At 38.6% G+C, this 17726-nt stretch overlaps 1 protein-coding gene across 1 annotated transcript in view; it reads left to right on the forward strand.

The window, feature by feature from the left end:
- jag2b (jagged canonical Notch ligand 2b) overlaps positions 1 to 17007 on the forward strand; it is a 53580-nt gene extending 36573 nt beyond the window's left edge. The window contains 17 exon segments of the mRNA XM_051138042.1: positions 1031 to 1077; positions 1167 to 1343; positions 5037 to 5199; positions 5292 to 5456; positions 5877 to 5990; positions 6075 to 6188; positions 6289 to 6402; positions 7685 to 7801; positions 7949 to 7976; positions 8654 to 8739; positions 9111 to 9224; positions 9932 to 10047; positions 10125 to 10376; positions 11786 to 11917; positions 12940 to 13090; positions 14956 to 15182; positions 15184 to 17007. Of these exon segments, the coding sequence (XP_050993999.1) occupies positions 1031 to 1077; positions 1167 to 1343; positions 5037 to 5199; positions 5292 to 5456; positions 5877 to 5990; positions 6075 to 6188; positions 6289 to 6402; positions 7685 to 7801; positions 7949 to 7976; positions 8654 to 8739; positions 9111 to 9224; positions 9932 to 10047; positions 10125 to 10376; positions 11786 to 11917; positions 12940 to 13090; positions 14956 to 15182; positions 15184 to 15477 (2411 nt within the window). The 3' untranslated portion in view covers positions 15478 to 17007.
- Positions 17008 to 17726: the final 719 nt, after the last annotated feature.

The raw sequence follows: 17726 nt of genomic DNA on the forward strand, positions 1-17726 counted from the left end.
AACCCTGCTGTACAAATCTCATAAGAAAAAACTAAATAGAAACAGTTATTCCAACAAACAAATTTTAAAAAAAATGCAACACAGGGAATTATGTATGCTACCGTTATATTACATGCAATGTCCAATACTGTTTTTCACCATATATAGTAGGGGAATTTACTGTTAACCATTTAACAGGTTTTTACTGTAGCATTTTTCTACAGACTTTTACCGTTAAATTCACGGGCAATTTTTTACATTGTAAATCTTAAATAAAATGATCTTGTTTTAAGGATGTTTAGGTATTTTATTGGAATAAGCAGAATATACTATTTGAGGTTTATATATTCATCTATTTATTTATTTTGCTGTGTAATGGTCATTGATCAGGGAGTGAAGCAGTCTGGCAACATTGTGACTGTTAGAGTTTCAAGCCAGCAGACTGTTCAATGGGCTTAATGGTGGTGGGGTTACACAGCGAGATCTCCGATTTCTCTGCCCCTATCCTGCTACTCTACACTTCCCATCTCCTCCTCTTCAATCTCCCAATCTACCGATTGTCTACGAAATCTCCCAACTCTTTCTTTCCCTCACTTTCACAGATGCAAATGAGTGTATGGGGAAGCCTTGTGTAAATGCTCACTCTTGCAAAAACATGATTGGTGGATATCACTGTGACTGCTTTCAAGGATGGGCCGGACAGAACTGTGACATCAGTCAGTATCTCCTCATGCTCCTCTCCTGTCCTTTCCTCCGTCTTTAACAGCATACACTATAGTGGCGCTCAGGGTTTCCTCTTTGGACACTTGATATCCTGTGGGTTTCTGCACACTGTATATTTTGTCTTAGGCTTTACTTATTGCATGCTGGGTTATTGGTTGTACCTCACTTACATTTGTGCTGATTGTACTAACATTTCCATCCTCAGCGCACTTACCGAGCTCATCTAATTCGAGTTAATTGCACATCTTCAGCTGTCCCTAACTGCTGTCCTGATTTCCTCCACTTAGCCATTGATTAATTGCTTCATTTACTTTGCCCACGACTGCAGATCTCAATGGCTGCCATGGACAGTGCCAGAATGGAGCAACATGCAAGGTATAGCCTGCTAGAATTCGTTGTTTACTTTAGCAACTCAATTAATTGTGGTATTTATATTAAGTGCCATTTCATTTGTGTCTGAGCAGGAGCTGGTTCATGGAGGTTACCACTGTCAGTGTCCTCCAGGTTTTGTGGGCTTGCACTGTGAAGTCTCAAGGAACAAATGTGCCAGCGGTCCTTGTCAAAACGGCGGCCGCTGCCATGTCATTCTGGACAGCTTTGTTTGTGAATGCCCGCCTAACTATGCAGGGATGCTCTGTGAGGTGAGAATCTTTACTGTTTATAGTGTTAAAGACATTTCTTTTTCTTTTTTTCACAGTAAACTTTTTGTCAATATTGTTCAGCATAATTTTGCATGTTTTTTGTTGTTTTGTTGTGCCCCAATGTTTTTTTAAGTTTTTTTTTTTGTTTCATTTTAAGCCCACATTCAAATTTTTGTTTTATACCCAGATGTTTTTTTTTTGTTTTGCTTTTTTTGTTTTATGCCCAGATGTTTTTTTGTTTCATTTAGTTTCGTTTCGTTTCATTTTGCTTTGTTTTTTGTTTTATGCCCACGTTTTTTGTTTTGCCCAGATATTTTGTTGTTTTTTTTTGTTGTGCCCAGATGTTTTTAGTTTTGTTTCGTTTTATGCCTAGATTTGTTTCATTTTGATTTGTATTTTTTTTTGTTTTGCTTTGTTCGTTTTTTGTTTGATGCCCAGATGTTTTTGTTTTATTTTTATTTTTTTTCAATTTCATTTCGTTTTGCTTAGTTTTTTTTTTATGCCACGTTTTTTTGTTTTTCCTGGATATTTGTCTTTGTGGCCAGATGTTTTTTATTTTGTTTAATGCCCAGATATCTGTTTTGTTTTGCTGTGTATTTTGTTTTATGCCCAGATGTTTTTTGTTTGTTTTGTTTTATGCCTGGATGTTTTTATTGCTTTATGCCCAAATGTTTTTTGTTTTTGTTTTATGCCCACATGCTTTTTGTATTGTTTTGCCCAGATTTTATTTTTTATTTTTTGCCCAGATGTTTAGTTTTGTTTTGTTTATGGCCACATGTTTTTTTGTTTAGTTTAGTTTTGTTTGATGCCCAGATGTTTTTGTTTTGTTTTATGCCCAGATTTGTTTTGTTTTGCTTTATGCACAGATGTTTGTTTTGTTTATTCCAGATGTTGTTTTTTTTTTTTTTGTTTTGTGCCCAGATGTTTTTGTTTTTTTGTTTTATGCCCAGATGTGGGTTTGTTTTAATCTCAGATTGTTTTGTTTTGTTTCTTTTTTTTGTTGTTTATTTTTCTTTGCTTTTTACTTTTTTTGTTTAGTTTTGTTGTTGGTTTATAAACATTAAATGGAAACAGTGGGGCTCGTTCTTGATTAATCGATGACATTTAGCTTTACAGATGGTGGTCACTTCCCCATTCATACTTCGCTCACAATCTCGTTCGGCGCAGCTAAATTGGTCGGCACCCCCGCCGTCGCGTGTATGTATGTTTAAAGCCTTGGTGTAAGGCAGATCAAGCCTGCTATTCGGCCACAGGTGTGCCAGGGTAACTAGAGCAGGGTTTGGGTGGAGGGCTGGAGTATTTTTTCTTCATGTGGCCATTATTGCTGGTCTGGAGCCAGTTTAAGTCTAGTGGCAGGCTAAAGATGGACTTCCATAGAGGTGCTGGAAGCTGGTCCTGAGCCAGTCTCAGCTTACTGTGCAGACTAAAAATAAGTTGTAGTGAATGAGGCAACTCTTCTCATGGCCTCCTGGCCGCCTGCCCACAATCAGCCCGGGAAAGAGAAGGCCTTGATTTTCACGTTATATTCATGCCTGGCGTGCCATGAGCTCACATTAGACCATACCGTCTGCAGTCTTTTGGAGAAGTGAGACTACCAGGGAAGCTTTTGATCTGGAAGAGCTGTTTTCAGTGCAGGTGCACAAAAGGCTATATATATAATGGTCCAGTATTAACATGTTTTGATGTGACATCAGATCTGTTTAATTGAAACGTTGTTAGAATAAATTTGTGATTTACAACTTTTAGCTGCATCACAAGATCTGTTTGCCTCTGAATAAAAAGCTTTAGATTCATAATTTAAAATGATGTGCTGACCAGTTTTGACTATCAGCATACCACTGTTTGAAACGCATCCAAATGAGTTTGTTCTATGGATCCACTACAGACGGCTTATTATCTCTTACATCTGTCTGCTTCAGCAGTTTTATGTATCTCGATACAGTCTGGTTTGCAGACGCTCCTCTTACATCACTGCCTGAATAAGTGCTTTGTGCAGCCATTTGGCTTCCAGTATATACAGTGTATATCCCTAATAGAATAAACGTAGCGGCCTTGGAGCTCAGGAGAACAGCGTTATAGTACAAGCGAACACCTTACATGGCAGCTGGCATGTAGAGGTTGTTTACTTTCCAACAGAGGTTCATCTCCTTAAGAAATTCATTTGTGAGAAAAATGAGAAGCTGGGACAGTGAGGGAGTCATAGAAAAATGCAAAAAGCTGCATTAATCAGTAAACATTATTGGAACAGGTGTCTAGTGAGTTTCTGCTATTTTATATTTCATTTTATTTTATAATTTTATGTTTTGTTTGATTTCATTTAATTGAATTTTATTTTTCAAATGTTTTGGGTTGGTGAGATTTTATTTATGTATTTTTTTTATGTCTATAATAGCATCTTATGCTCACCAAGGCAGCATTTATTTGATCAAAAAAATACAGTAAAACAGTAATATTGTAAAGTGTTGATTTAAAATATATATTTTTTATTTTAAAGTGTTAAATAAAAAATAATATAGTATTTGGCTGGCAATTTAACACATTAATTCAGAAAAATTAATTATATAAAAATGAATGCATTTAAAAATACCCTTCACCCATAGAGAATTTGATACAGCATCCTAAAAATGTGGCACCCATGGCAAGAGACGTGATGCAATGGGTAAAGACGTCTGTCTGCTTGTGTCCTAGACCGTAGTTAACAAATAGCACAGACAGAACGTGTGAACGTGTCCTAAGTCTACCTCAGACAGATTGGCAAACTCAATTGCAAAACGATAAATTGCTGTGGAATGACTTATGGTGAAAAAAAGCCACTTTTGTATAATATAATTTGTGACTTATGTTGCACGAGTATATTTGTAGCAATAGGCAAAAATACATTGGATGGGTCAAATTTTTCTTTTATGCCAAAAATCATTAGGATATTAAGTAAAGATCATGTTCCATGAAGATATTTTGTAAATTTCCAACTGTAAATATATCAAAACTTAATTTTTGCATTGCTATGAACTTCATTTGGATAGTTTTAAAGGTGATTTTCACAATTTTTTGATTTTTGCGCCATCAGATTTTCAAAAAATAGTTTCAAATAGATAGTTTTCAAAAGATTTTAAAATAGTTGTGTCTTGGCCAAATATTGTCCTATCCTAACAAACTATACATCGACAGAAATAATGTGTATTTTAATCGTTTTATTATTCATAGTAATGATTATTGATTTAATAATTTATAATTAAGCTCATTACATGGTATATTTGAAATTTCATTGGTCATAACACAGGGACATTATTATTTAAAAAAATATATATAAAGTATTAAATGATGTGAAGTTTGTTAAATATGTTAACATATTAAAAAATATATATGTTAAAAAAAGAAAAAAAAAGTAAGAATTAAGAGTTTCTGTGTAAAATAGAAATTCATTTCTAAGAATATTTACCAGAACAAGGCCAAGTCGAGGTAGGAGAACTAGATGTGCAAAAGTGTTCCTCGTCCCAGTTGAATATGCTCGGTAAGGGCGGAAGGATGTCTAAATTTAGCTGCACAGTTTGTTTTGATTGGTCTCTTGTGTGAGTATAATGGTGCTGTCTCCTTTAGCTGTAGGCTTATGGGAGTCTTCAACAGCTTACCTGCCTGTTTATGACTATATCTTAAGAGGACTGGCCTAACTTAATCTCTCTGTCTCATTTGAAGGTGGAGAGTCTGTCTCACCCAAACCCCTGTGAGCCGAACCCTTGTCAGAATAAGGCTTCGTGCTACAGCCTGCCGGGTGACTTCTACTGCGCCTGTCCTGAAGACTACGAGGGCAAGACCTGTGAAAACCGCAAGGACCACTGCAAGACAACCCCATGCCAAGGTACTGCCCTTTCTGAAACAGACGGAGATGACCTGCTTTTGTACAGCAGCCGTCTGATCTTATTCCTGCTTGTCTTGTTTTGTCATTCCCAGTGATTGACAGCTGTACGATTGCTGTGGCGAGTAACCGCTCAGATGGGGGTGTGAGACACATCAACTCTAATGTGTGTGGTCCTCACGGACGCTGTATCAGCCAGCCAGGCGGCAACTTCACCTGCACCTGTGAGCTCGGCTTTACAGGAACTTACTGCCATGAGAGTGAGTCATCCTTACTGTTTCACCTTTTCCCTTTTTTAATCATGTTCCTGTGACGCCTTTTCATCTTTGTTTGTTCGCTTCTTATCCTAGCATAGTAGATGGGTAATTGATATGACATTTTAAGCAGTTTCAGTAGATCCTTGTGCTGTGAAACTTTTTTTTAAACCAGTTGAACTCAGCTGAAAATATTATATTTCAAATTCCACAAAGTTCACATAATCAGTCTGATTTGATTAAGTACCTAAAAATAGTGCAGAAACGAACTTCATTATGTTTATTTAATTTTATTTTATTTTAAAAAAGGGTTCATTTCCAGTTCTATATTAGATTTTGGTCTTCTGAAGTTCAGTGTGGTCTTTTGAACCTTATTGTGTCCTAAAATCTGGATGCTCACTGTAATTTTGTATATCGACTACACAGATGTAAACGACTGCGTGAGCAATCCGTGTCGAAACGGAGGCACCTGTATCGACGGGATCAGCTCTTTCCAATGCTTCTGTCCGGACGGCTGGGAGGGTGACCTCTGCGACCTCAGTGAGTGTCCTTCTTCATCTTCCTCATCATCTTGATCTTCTTTACATTCAGTATCTTATTTTTTCATTTTGTTTCTGCACTCAGATGTGAACGAGTGTAGTCGGAGCCCCTGTAAGAATGGCGGCCGCTGTGTGGACCTGGTCAACGACTTCTACTGTGAATGTGCCAATGGCTGGAAAGGAAAGACCTGTCATTCACGTGAGTTACCGCTCCTTGTTTTATGTCAACTGACTCCCTCTTTTCACATTGTATAGTTTAACTGTGTATGTTAACTGACTGGTATTTTTTTTGTCTTTAGGTGAAAGTCAGTGTGATGCCACCACTTGCAGTAATGGAGGGACCTGCTATGACCACGTAGACGCTTTCCGCTGTGCCTGCCCTCCCGGTTGGGGAGGAAGTACATGCAACACAGGTAAGCAGACCTCTGTGAAAGTCCAGTTTTCATATTCATTTTATTCACAAACCAAAAATGCCTTTTTATAAGCCCAGACTATTCATAGACTCCCCTCACTTGCATGAAGAATAGCAAATTTTATAATCAAATCGATAATCATGCCCTCTCAGTGCCCTTTGTAGTCCGTTTTATATTGTATTGTAGTTGCCGATTTAATTTATAGAAATTGTCCTTTATTTATTGTGTTTTTGCATTATTTTTATATGTATTTATATGTAGATATTTATATTATTATAGCTTCTTAAATTGGTTCAAAGATCGAAACCATTTAATAGAAATAAATAAAGAAAATAAATCATGGTTGCTTTTATGGTTTATATATATATATATTTAAAATGTACATATATAAAATATATAAAAGCACAAAGTCACAGTACAGAGTCTTCTATCTTTGTTTTTTTTTCGCTTTAAATTAGTGCTGTCAAAAGATTCAACATGATTGATCACATCCAAAATAAGTTTTTGTTGTTTTTGTTGTATTATATACACACACACATACAGTATAGTTTGAAAATATTTCCATTTATTTACAAGTATATATTTATATTCATATAATTTATATTATATATAAACATATTTAATATATGAAGATAGCATTTTTCTTAAATATGTACATACATGTGTGTATTTATTAAATTTTAGTTTAAAATTAAATTTGTTTGTAAATGTCTATAAAGAAAATGAATGCAATATATTTTTTTTTTTTTTTTTTTTTTTTTGTGACCCTGGACCACAAAACCAGTCTTAAGTAGCATGGGTATGTTTGTAGCAATAGCCAAAAATACATTGTATGGGTAATAATGATTGATTTTTCTTTTATGCCAAAAATCATTAGGATATTAATTAAAGATCATGCTCCATGAAGATATTTTGTAAATATATCAAAACATTGCTAAGAACTTAATTTGGACAGCTTTAAAGACATTTTTCTCATTATTTAGATTTATTTTTTGCACCCTTTAGATTCTAGATATTGCGCCCTCAGATATTGTCAATTAGTTTATCTCGGGCAGATATTGTCCTGTCCTAACATACATCAATGGAACGCTTATTTATTCATCAATCTCTTCAAAAATTGACCGTTATGACTGGTTTTGTGGTCCAGGGTCACATTTAGTAACATCCTCTGACATTTTCTTCAGACCCCCTAGCTTCTGGCCTTTGGGGGACCCTATTTGAGATATACTAGTCTACAGAATTGCTCACTATCTAACGTTTCCATTTCGTCTTTGTGCTTCAGCGAAGAACAGCACTTGCGCGTCCAGCCCCTGCCTGAACGGAGGAACTTGCGTGGGCGGTGGTGACACGTTCACCTGCATCTGTAAAGACGGCTGGGAGGGGCCCATCTGCGCTCAGAGTGAGTGAATTCCCCCATTCACAATTTAGCTGCCAGTGCATGTCTGCATACCACTGAAAGCAAACATCACGATCCGCAAAAGTGTTAAATTACATCCGATCGAAGCGCAAATGTCTCGCATTGACGCTCTCTTTTGATTCCTTGCAGACATCAACGACTGCAACCCTCACCCCTGGTAAGAAGACCTACAGTTGTTCTCCTACTTATTTACTTTATCCCGCCCCGGGACGCCAGTAGATCTGTTGTGCCCTCTGTTTGGGTCGACCCTCCCCTTCCCTGTACAACATAGACGGCTAGGAATAACCCTTCTAATGTGGCTTTCTGCCCTATTCCACCCTGTTGTTCCTGCCACGCTAACCCCCATTCTCTGCAAGCGGATGCATTGAGGGGAGGGGTTCGAGGGGGAACGCTGGTTGTAAAGACGGGAGAAGATGTCCCTAAATCACCCCTAAATCCGACAGCTCAGGAGACCCCGGGCTGGTTTTAATGGGAGCCACAATAGAGCCGATGGCCCTAAAAGAGCACCCCCAGCGGTGAGGGGAGGAGGGAATGGACAGGCTCTTTTTCTCCCAGCCTGCTCTGTCCTCCTGCCTTTCTTCATCGCTGACCTGGGAGCAAGGGATTTGGGAGGTGGGGCGGGAGTAGGGGGTGGGGATCCCAGCAAGGAGCCACTGTGGGGATTTGCATCTAAAAAGGTGCTGGTGTCCCGCATCCCTCTTCATCCACTCTTCTCTTCCCCCTTTTTCCTGCCTTTCCTCTTCTATGCATGTATATTGGAAGTATTATGTCAATCACTGGGGCGAAGGTGTCTCTTTGGGCTGATAACCTCATTGTCCTCACGTCTCCTCGCAGCTACAATGGAGGAATCTGCGTGGACGGGGTGAACTGGTTCCGCTGTGAATGCGCCCCTGGATTCGCTGGACCCGACTGCCGTATCAGTGAGTATCTTGAGGAGGAAAGAATAGGGATGTATAGAAAGTGGGTGTTGGTGGATTACCGAGCATCCCGTGCCCTTTGACCTCCTCGGGGGTCAAAGGTTAGCCGTGGCTCACAAACAGACAGAAGAGATAAATTATTCAACCAGTGGAAAAATTCCTCTCCTTGTCTCTTGTGTCCATTGACTTACTCTTTAAAGATTCCATGCATTTCCCCAGCCTCATTTTCTGAGGTGCAGCCATGGGAACGCCATCAATCCTAACGCTTTATGTATTGATTTCAAATCACAGTTTTAGCTTTCCTAACTGTTTGACATTTCAGCCCTAGGCAGTAGGGGTATTGATGCGAATGCATGTTCTTTTTGCTTCACCAGATATTGATGAGTGCCAGTCGTCACCCTGCGCCTACGGTGCCACCTGTGTGGATGAGATCAATGGCTTCCGATGTGTCTGTCCGCTCGGTCGCACCGGACCTCAATGCCAAGAGTGTAAGAGTTATTGTTTAATCATTAAAACAGTCAATCTCTTTTCATCCCTCAGCTTGCTGGTATTGAGCAATGGACCTTAAACACCCCATGAAATGTGCTTTCCCTATTGTTTCAAAGTGAGAGCCTCAAAAATAGCCAGAATGGTGTATTTACTTCACAGCCATGAACATTATTTCTGCTTGTTAGTCGGAAGCAGGTGGGACATTCTGTCTCTAGAGAGCGTTTGATTGGACAAAAATCTCTCTAGTGCAGGATAAATGTTGTTGTAAGTTTCCTGGAAAATAAACACTGTACATTTTAAATGCATATACTGTTCAATAGTTTACGTTAAATTGTAATATTGTGAAATATTTCTAGAAATATAAAACAACTGTTTTCTATTTATGCGACCATGGACCACAAAACCAGTCTGGTTTGTAATTTATTTCTGTAATGGCAAAGCTGAATTTCACATGATCCTTCAGAAATCATTGTAATTTGGCACACTAGCCTGTACATGAGCTAAAAGCTAATAGGTGTGGATCTGAAGCCACAAAACGGGGAATATGGTTCCTAAGAAGTGAACGACATGAAAGGTAGACGGCATCGTTCGTAGAAGCATTGACCTGGCATCATGTGACTTAGATCATTCCAGACAGGAAAGGGATCTGCTCCTAAATTAGAATTGGCCCCAGTCTTACGGTGTTTGTGTTTGTGTTGTGGCGCAGTCATTGGCATTGGGAAGACGTGTCACTATGCTGGACTTCAGTTCCCGCATGGCAGTCGCTGGGAGGAAGAATGCAACACTTGTCAGTGTGTTAACGGCAAAGTGGAGTGCACCAAGGTAAGTGTCTGGAAAAAAAAACAAGTCTTTTTTCTATTTTATATAAATAAATTAATGTGTTCGTGACACTTTTTCAGGTGGTGTGTGGCCGGCGGCCGTGCCTGTTGCCAGGGACGCCAGGGCGAGAGATTCACTCCTGTCCAGGAGGTCGTGAATGCCTGGAGCACAACTTCCTGACGTGCCTCTCTCCCCCTTGCCACCAGTGGGGGTTTTGTTCAAGGCCTGAAGCCACCCCAACCCTCCAAACCAAATGTGAGCCCAACTCAGTCTATCTGGACAAGAGCTGTGCTCGCATCACCCTTATATTCAACAAGGAGAAATTACCCACAGTAAGTATTCGCCTTTAAATTGTTGTTTTATTCCATTACACAAAAGCCCTGTGTGGTGGTACCATGGTACAATGATGGTATCAAATCGTAAAATCATTGCCATAGTCTATGAAAACATGGTAATACCAGTTTGTTAGTGCTATTGTCTCTGTCCAATTCATGACACAAGTCAGAAGTTTGTGGTCAGGTAACATTTAACTTTTGTGTTTTTTGTATCTTCAGTCATCATAGCTCAGTAAATGTGGTCACAGACACAGAGGTTTACTTTCAATTTCATCAAGCTGATTTCTCACTTAAAAACTCCCACAGATCATGTTTTCATGCCATTTTAAGTCTTATTTTAACGTTACAAAGTGGTTATATCTAAGCGTGTGAGTTGTTTACTTACTTTTAGTCTTTTTTTAGTCTACTAATTAGTCTTCCCATTAACTCAATAAACATTAGCCCATAAACATTATATTGTTCATTCAGACTGATTCGTGAACACGCATGAACATAAGAGGCGGAATTTATGGCATGAACCAATCACAGCCGATCGTAACCAGTCATATCCAATCATGTCGTGATAGAGACATTGCCTCCTCTCACATGACTTTCCCATATTCATTCTCAGTTACCCCTCATCAAACTCACCGCACATTTTAGGGGGTCTTTTAAAGCTCAGTGGGGGCCTAAAAAAAAAATGCTCAAACTCATGAAACTTTGCAAGCATGCTAAACGTGGTGAAAATTTACATCTGATATGGGTTTCAGAAGTGGGTGTGGCAAAATGGCACGATAGCGCCACCTGAAAAATTTCAACGAAGTGCCCCTTGAGCTACGTTTCACATAAATGTATGAAATTTGGTAGACACATGTAACAAACCAATACCTACAAAAAACTCCCCTGGTATGAAGCCTGAAACTCAACAGGAAATCTGTTATTTTTAATTTTCTTGGCAAGTTTTGTGCCGTTTTTGCCATTTTCAGGCGTTGTGTTTAAATGAACTCCTCCTAGAGATTTAAACAGATCAACACCACATTTGGCCAGCCCTTTATGATGCTGAAGTTTTCGTTAAAAGGTGTGTCTGTGGCGGCTTGACAAACTTCGATGTTTGGCCATGAAACAGGAAGTTGTTATATTTCAGGCATACAGTGTCCAAGCTGCACAATCCAGTCCTGAATACATGCCCATGCCCATATCCAGTTAGTCATAGCGCTACCTGCTGACAACAGGAAGTGGCATGTTTTATGCTCTAACAAACTCATAGATGCGGGTGCGAGGGCCCATTCAACGCTGCTTGCAGCTTTAATTTTAAACTGTAATTAATATTTCCCAATATTTCTGTCTTTACTGTAGCTTTAATCAGTTATGGTCTTGAATAGCGCTGTTTCTGAAATATTGTTCTAAATACGCAATGTGTCTTCTAGGGAACGACAGTGGAGAACGTCTGCTCAGAGCTGAGGTATATGCCTGCCACGCGTAGCCTGGCGAAAGATCACGCGCTGTTGGTTCTTTGTGACCTCTCCTACAAAAACCAGGACGCAGTAGAGGTGGCAATTGTAAGTACATTTTGAAGACCCTCGCTTTGTGCACCTACATTTTAAATTCATGAGTCCTTTGCACGCCTATACCCATCACACAGCAGTGTTGTGTGGGCCCCTAAGATCTATTATCAGCGGAATAGAAAGTCAAAGCCATGGGTGTCCTGCATACTCATCGCACAAATCTGTTAATGGATGCAAATTTGATTTCCTCACCGAGTCGAGCACAGTTCCTCGAAATGCCCGGATGCCCAGAGTAATGCCAACCGACCCCCTCTTCAAACCAGCCCATTATGTTGTAATGAGATTCAGTTGACTGACCAGCAGCGGGCCGTACTGCATTGCAGCATTCCCTCCACCCACACGGAGAGCACTGGAACCGGGCTTCGGCGCATCTCACACAGCCTTAGGATGTACACTTTTGTCTTTAGACAAAAAATGTTGCATAACCAAATAAGCTTGAAATAATCCTTAAAATAACAAAAAAAAACATACTTGGGTAATGATATGAAAATTAACATTTTGCCGCCAGACAGGTTTTGTGTAATTTGAAGCCACATTTCCTTCGTTCAATGAAACATTTTGCCTTACGGATGTTACTTACAAGTAGTGGTTACCTACAAATGTATCCTTTATCCTCGATAAGATTACACTAAATCCCTACAGTGTTGTAACAAGTCACTAACCGAAGGCCCCTGTTAAACTGTCCTGACTCATTAAAATGGAACCTGTAGGCAGGAACTTCAAACAGCTGCAGGTTTTTGCATGTTGAAAACAGAATAGAGTTGACTTAGTCAACTACTTTGTGAATAAAGACTGCTCTCGTTTTAGTTATTTTACTGATTAATTACAGGTCTTTTTTTTGGTCTTGTACCAAAAGTGAACTTTTCTGGGGTCTGTTCCATGAAGACATTTTGTAAATTTTTAGGTCTATACTATAATTATAGATTGTTCTTTGTAGGTGGTTTTTACTTGGAATCTTGGCTCCATGTTTGGGATGCAATCTAATGTATATTTATTCCACATTATTTCTCTTGCAGTCCTTCCAGCAGGATGAGCAGCCTAACCACAGTCAGATCCAGGAGGCAGCGAGTACCATCGTCAGCACGCTGTCCAAGCGGCACAACAGCACCGTCATGCTTGCCGTCATCGAGGTCAAAGTGGAGATGCCGGTCATGTCCCAGCCAGTGGGTGAGTAGAGCTGGGGCCAACTGGCCTCGAGGCTAAAGCCAGCCTTCATCCCCTGACCGAGTGTCAATTCCCCGTCTCCACCAATTAGTGCAGCTTAAATGTCTTTGTGAGTCACAGGAGGAAGGGTACGGAGAGGATTCAGCAGTTGTGGGCAGGAGGCCATAAACCTGTGTGACAGTCATATAACTCCTCCACAGTCATCTGTCACGCCACAGCAATATATTAACAAGAATGATGGGACAAACTTAATGATTTTTTGGTTAAGGCAATTATAAATGGTTTTAAAAGAGGATTAATATTTGAAACCTACAGGAATTAAAGCCAAATAATTTGCTCTTTTTCTCCCACATTTCGAGTCTGTAATGTTATGGTCAGTATTAAAAAAGATGTACTAATTGTCTAAAGATTGTCTAATTAAAAAAAAAAAAAAACTTAAATAATTCTTGTCAATAGCTAATGAATGTTAAAGTGGATTATGAGCTAAAAAATAATTTATTCATTTAATTTATATAATTATTTTAGAGTGTTTATTATATCGATAATTGTGAATACAAAAAAGTATTATATTATGTTACATTACATTACATTACATTATATTATATGCACAAGTTGTGGCCAATGCTGATAAGACAGTGGTTGTTTCTGTTTAATGTAATGGACAGCGTTACGAAATATATATTATTTTGTCTAATTAAAAAAAAAAAGAGGATAATTATTTGAAACCTAAATTAAAGCCAAATAATCTGCTCTTTTTCTCATTCATTTCAATTCTGTAATGGTATGGCCAATATAAAAAATATATATATATATATATATATATACTATTTTGTCTTATAAAAATTAGACATTGAATTATTTAATTTATATAATTATTTTAGAGTCCTTATTATATTTATTACTGTGAATACAAAATAGTGTGTTTATATTATATTATATTATATTCACACTATTTTAAATTAAATATCTAATACAATTAAATATCTAATTCTGGCCAAATCGAAATATCTATTATTTTAATAGTTGTGGCCAATATTGAAAAGATGATGGTTATTTCTTTTAAATTTTATGGCCAATATTGCAAAATATATACTGTTTTGTCTAATACAAAAAAAATCTAAAATAATTCTTGTCAATAGTTAATGAATGTTTAAGTGGCTGAGCTTAAAAATAATTTATACATTTAATTTATATCATTATTTTAGAGTGTTTATTATATTTACTATTGTGAATACAAAATAGTGATTATTATATTATATTGTATTATATTATATTATATACACACTATTTTGTCTTTATAACCTATAGGCATTAAAGCCAAATTATTTGATCTTTTTCTCCTTCATTTCAATTCTGTAATGTTATGGTCTTTTTTTTTTTTTTTTTTTTTTTTTTTCTAATAAAAAAAAATCTGAAATAATTCTTGTCAATAGCTAATGAATGTTTACGTGGCTTCTTATCCTAAAAATAATTTACAAATTAGTGTGTTGATGGTTGTTTCAGTTTTAATTTTATGGCCTATATATACTATACTAATACATACCATTTAGTCTAATTAAAATCTTATCAAAAGCAAATGAGTATTCAAGTGATCTTAAAAATAATGTAATAATAATTTTATTTATATATACACACCATTTTATATTATTAATATATGTACACTGTTTCATCTCGAATAGTATCTAAAAGATTGGTGGAAGGAGCCAGGCAATCAAAATCTCCACTATTGACCATTATTGATAAATGAAGTGACTTACATTAGCCAATAACCAATATAATTTTTATGTCGTACATCCCTACTTCATTATTTTCCTCTTTGGCATAAATCCCAGATTTGCCAGGTCTGACTGGACTCTCTTTCCATACAGACTACCTGGTGCCCATCTTGTGCGTCGTCCTGTGCGTACTCTGGGTCTTCTGCGTCATCGTCTGCGTGTGGTGGACCCGTAAGCGTCGAAAAGAGCGCGAGAGGCGGGAGCGCGTGCCCATGGAGGAGAGCGTCAACAACCAGTGGGAACCGTTGAACCCCGTGTCGCGGCCGCAGCACAAGGACAACCGGGACGCGCAGTACGAGCGCACCAAGCTCATGGCCTCCCCCGGACCGGACCTGCACAAGCGGGGAGGACGAGGAGGAGATGGAGGAGGAAGAGCTGGAGCTGGTGGAAGAGTGGTGCGGGACGGAGGGGGGCAAGCGTCCCATCCAAAAGTACTCTAAACCTGCAGCGCGGACCAAGAACGGGCTGATCTGCACCACGCGGAGCAGCGGCAGCAGCGGCGGCTGCAGCAGCCCTTCCCTCAAAGCACCCTACTGGACAGGCTTCAGCCCAAAGGACAACAACTGTAAAAATGTCAATAACGCCACTGCTGAGCACAAGGAACATTGCGTATGAGCTCCGACCGAGCAGGACGAGGAGACCAAGGCCATCTCAGAAACTAAGACTGAGTTTTTTTTCCCATGTGTTATTTTTATTTTTGACTTCTCTGAGGCTGATAAAGTGGCAAATTTCTTTCTTTCCTTTTTTATGTACAGAGGAAGCAAATTATATTTCATTATAAGGAGGCGGTGAGAAGCCTTGCTTTTGTTTTTCGGAGAAAAAAAAAACTGCTGGATTTGAAGCAGGACTAAGGAACACGTGAGACAACCCATTATAAAGACTTTTACGTTGTTGTTTACAAATGGTTGTGCTTTTGGTTTCATTTTGAGTGGCCCAATTTCGGTGCAGACCACGTGCGGGAGGTGGGGGACGCTGATTTCGGGGGGATCCCCCTTCAACCGTTCATCTGTTCTCCTTCCACGCCTGCCTTACCGAGCTCGTCGTCCATGAGGAGGGCTACAGTGCCTATAAAGTGGCCTTGTTTTTTCTGTCTTGGCTGAACGCTCTTTAAAAAACGGATTGCAGTATTTTGAGTCGGTCGCAAGTGCCTTCGGACAAGCCCCTCGGTTCTCGATAGATCACGACAAAGAGGAGAGGCTGGTCTTAAGAGCAGCTCCCATTATCACCATCAAGGTATTTGTTTAAACAAAGACAAGGGATCTGTAAATATGTGTATATAATAAAGGAGTCGCTGTGTATATTTGAATTTAGTAACTTAAGTCACTTTTTTATTATTATTATTATTATTGTTATTATTATAATTATGATTTAAAAATTATGATTATTATTGTTTTTTGTCTTTTTTTTTTTTTTTTTTTTTTTTTATACACCATTCCTTTTATTTATGCCAGTTGATATGGCAGGTTTTGTAAGATGTATACAGCGTCCCACAGTCAGAACAAAAATATAATCAGAAATCATCCTATTATGTTGTTGGTTTTGTTTTCACTAGACACCTATACGATCGTGTGCTGTATTGTGGCGTGTGTGTTCGCCTCTTTGAAGAGCCCTATTCCCTTTCCACACCTGTCCTTTCTTGCTGATCATAAAACCATGCTGCTTGTTTCTTGTAAAGATGCTGATTATGATGTCCAGCTGTTTGTTTCCTCCTTTTTCGTTTGTTCGTTTTGGTTTGGTTGGATCGCAACTTCATGAAGGGAACAATTATGTTGTAAAGCATTTGTACTTGAGGTACCAGCTCAAAGAAATGGATCACCTCAGAAACGACTGGCTATGATTTGAGTTCTTTCATCATGATGTTAAATCGAAGATTTCATTTTTTGCTGATGGAAAAATGTTCCTGAACAATTGGTTCACAAGTAAACAAGTACAAATAAGCAAGTTAAGCTCAATGTCCGTTATGGAAGGGAAACGGGGTGGAGCTGGAGTTGAGTTTCTTCTTTTGTTTTGTTTTTTAAAATGTAATTTTTTTGTACAGAAGAATTGCTCTGAAAACTTATTTGGTTCATTTAGTGGAATTTATGTTTGTTCTTAGAAATAAATCAAACTATTTATTAAAGCATTTTATAACAATGTGCTCGAGAACCGCTGTCTGCTGGTATTTTAGTCCTAAAGGCGCTCGCCTGAGTTTGCGGTAAGTCTTTTCATCATATTGCATTACCGATACAACAAAATAATCCCCCTTCCCTTGCCAGAGGTGAGGACGGCTCCGGATCGATACAGGAACTCGTGCTTCCAGTCGAGATGCTACCGACGGGAAGCAGCCAATGGTAACTGGTCTGCTGTTCTCGGCTGACTGCTGGCTGGCCAATGGACGCTGGGTTTCTCATGGCTTCATCTGGTGTGAATGTTTTATGAGGATACTTATGATGATGCAGTGAGTTTGTTATGGTTTTGTTCCATAAGTAACGGGCTCTAATGGGACGGAGGCCTGGAGTCGTGTTTCACATCACTCAGAATACCGTAGTGTTGGGTTTACGCATCTCTGATGGTGTAATTCAAGTTGGGTCGTGGAAGTAAAGTGGGGGAATCGTATTTTGTGAGGAAAACCCAATGAAGAAGAGGAGACCGGTGCTGTTGGGAGCCATGACTAATTATGGTTTGGTAAATGTTTTAATGGTAAATGGCCTAAATGAAATAAACTAGCAACTATGTTGCATCCTTTCTTGAAAAGGATTGTGTAAACAGTGCTTTCATATATGCATTTTTGTGTGAATGTCACATCATGAAAAAATATAACAAGGTAAAATCTTAAGTTACAAAGCTCTTGACCTGATGATCTAAAGCTTTACTGCAGTGGTGAG

This window comes from Labeo rohita, chromosome 20, assembly GCF_022985175.1.
Source record: "Labeo rohita strain BAU-BD-2019 chromosome 20, IGBB_LRoh.1.0, whole genome shotgun sequence".
Taxonomy (NCBI): Eukaryota; Metazoa; Chordata; class Actinopteri; order Cypriniformes; family Cyprinidae; genus Labeo; species Labeo rohita.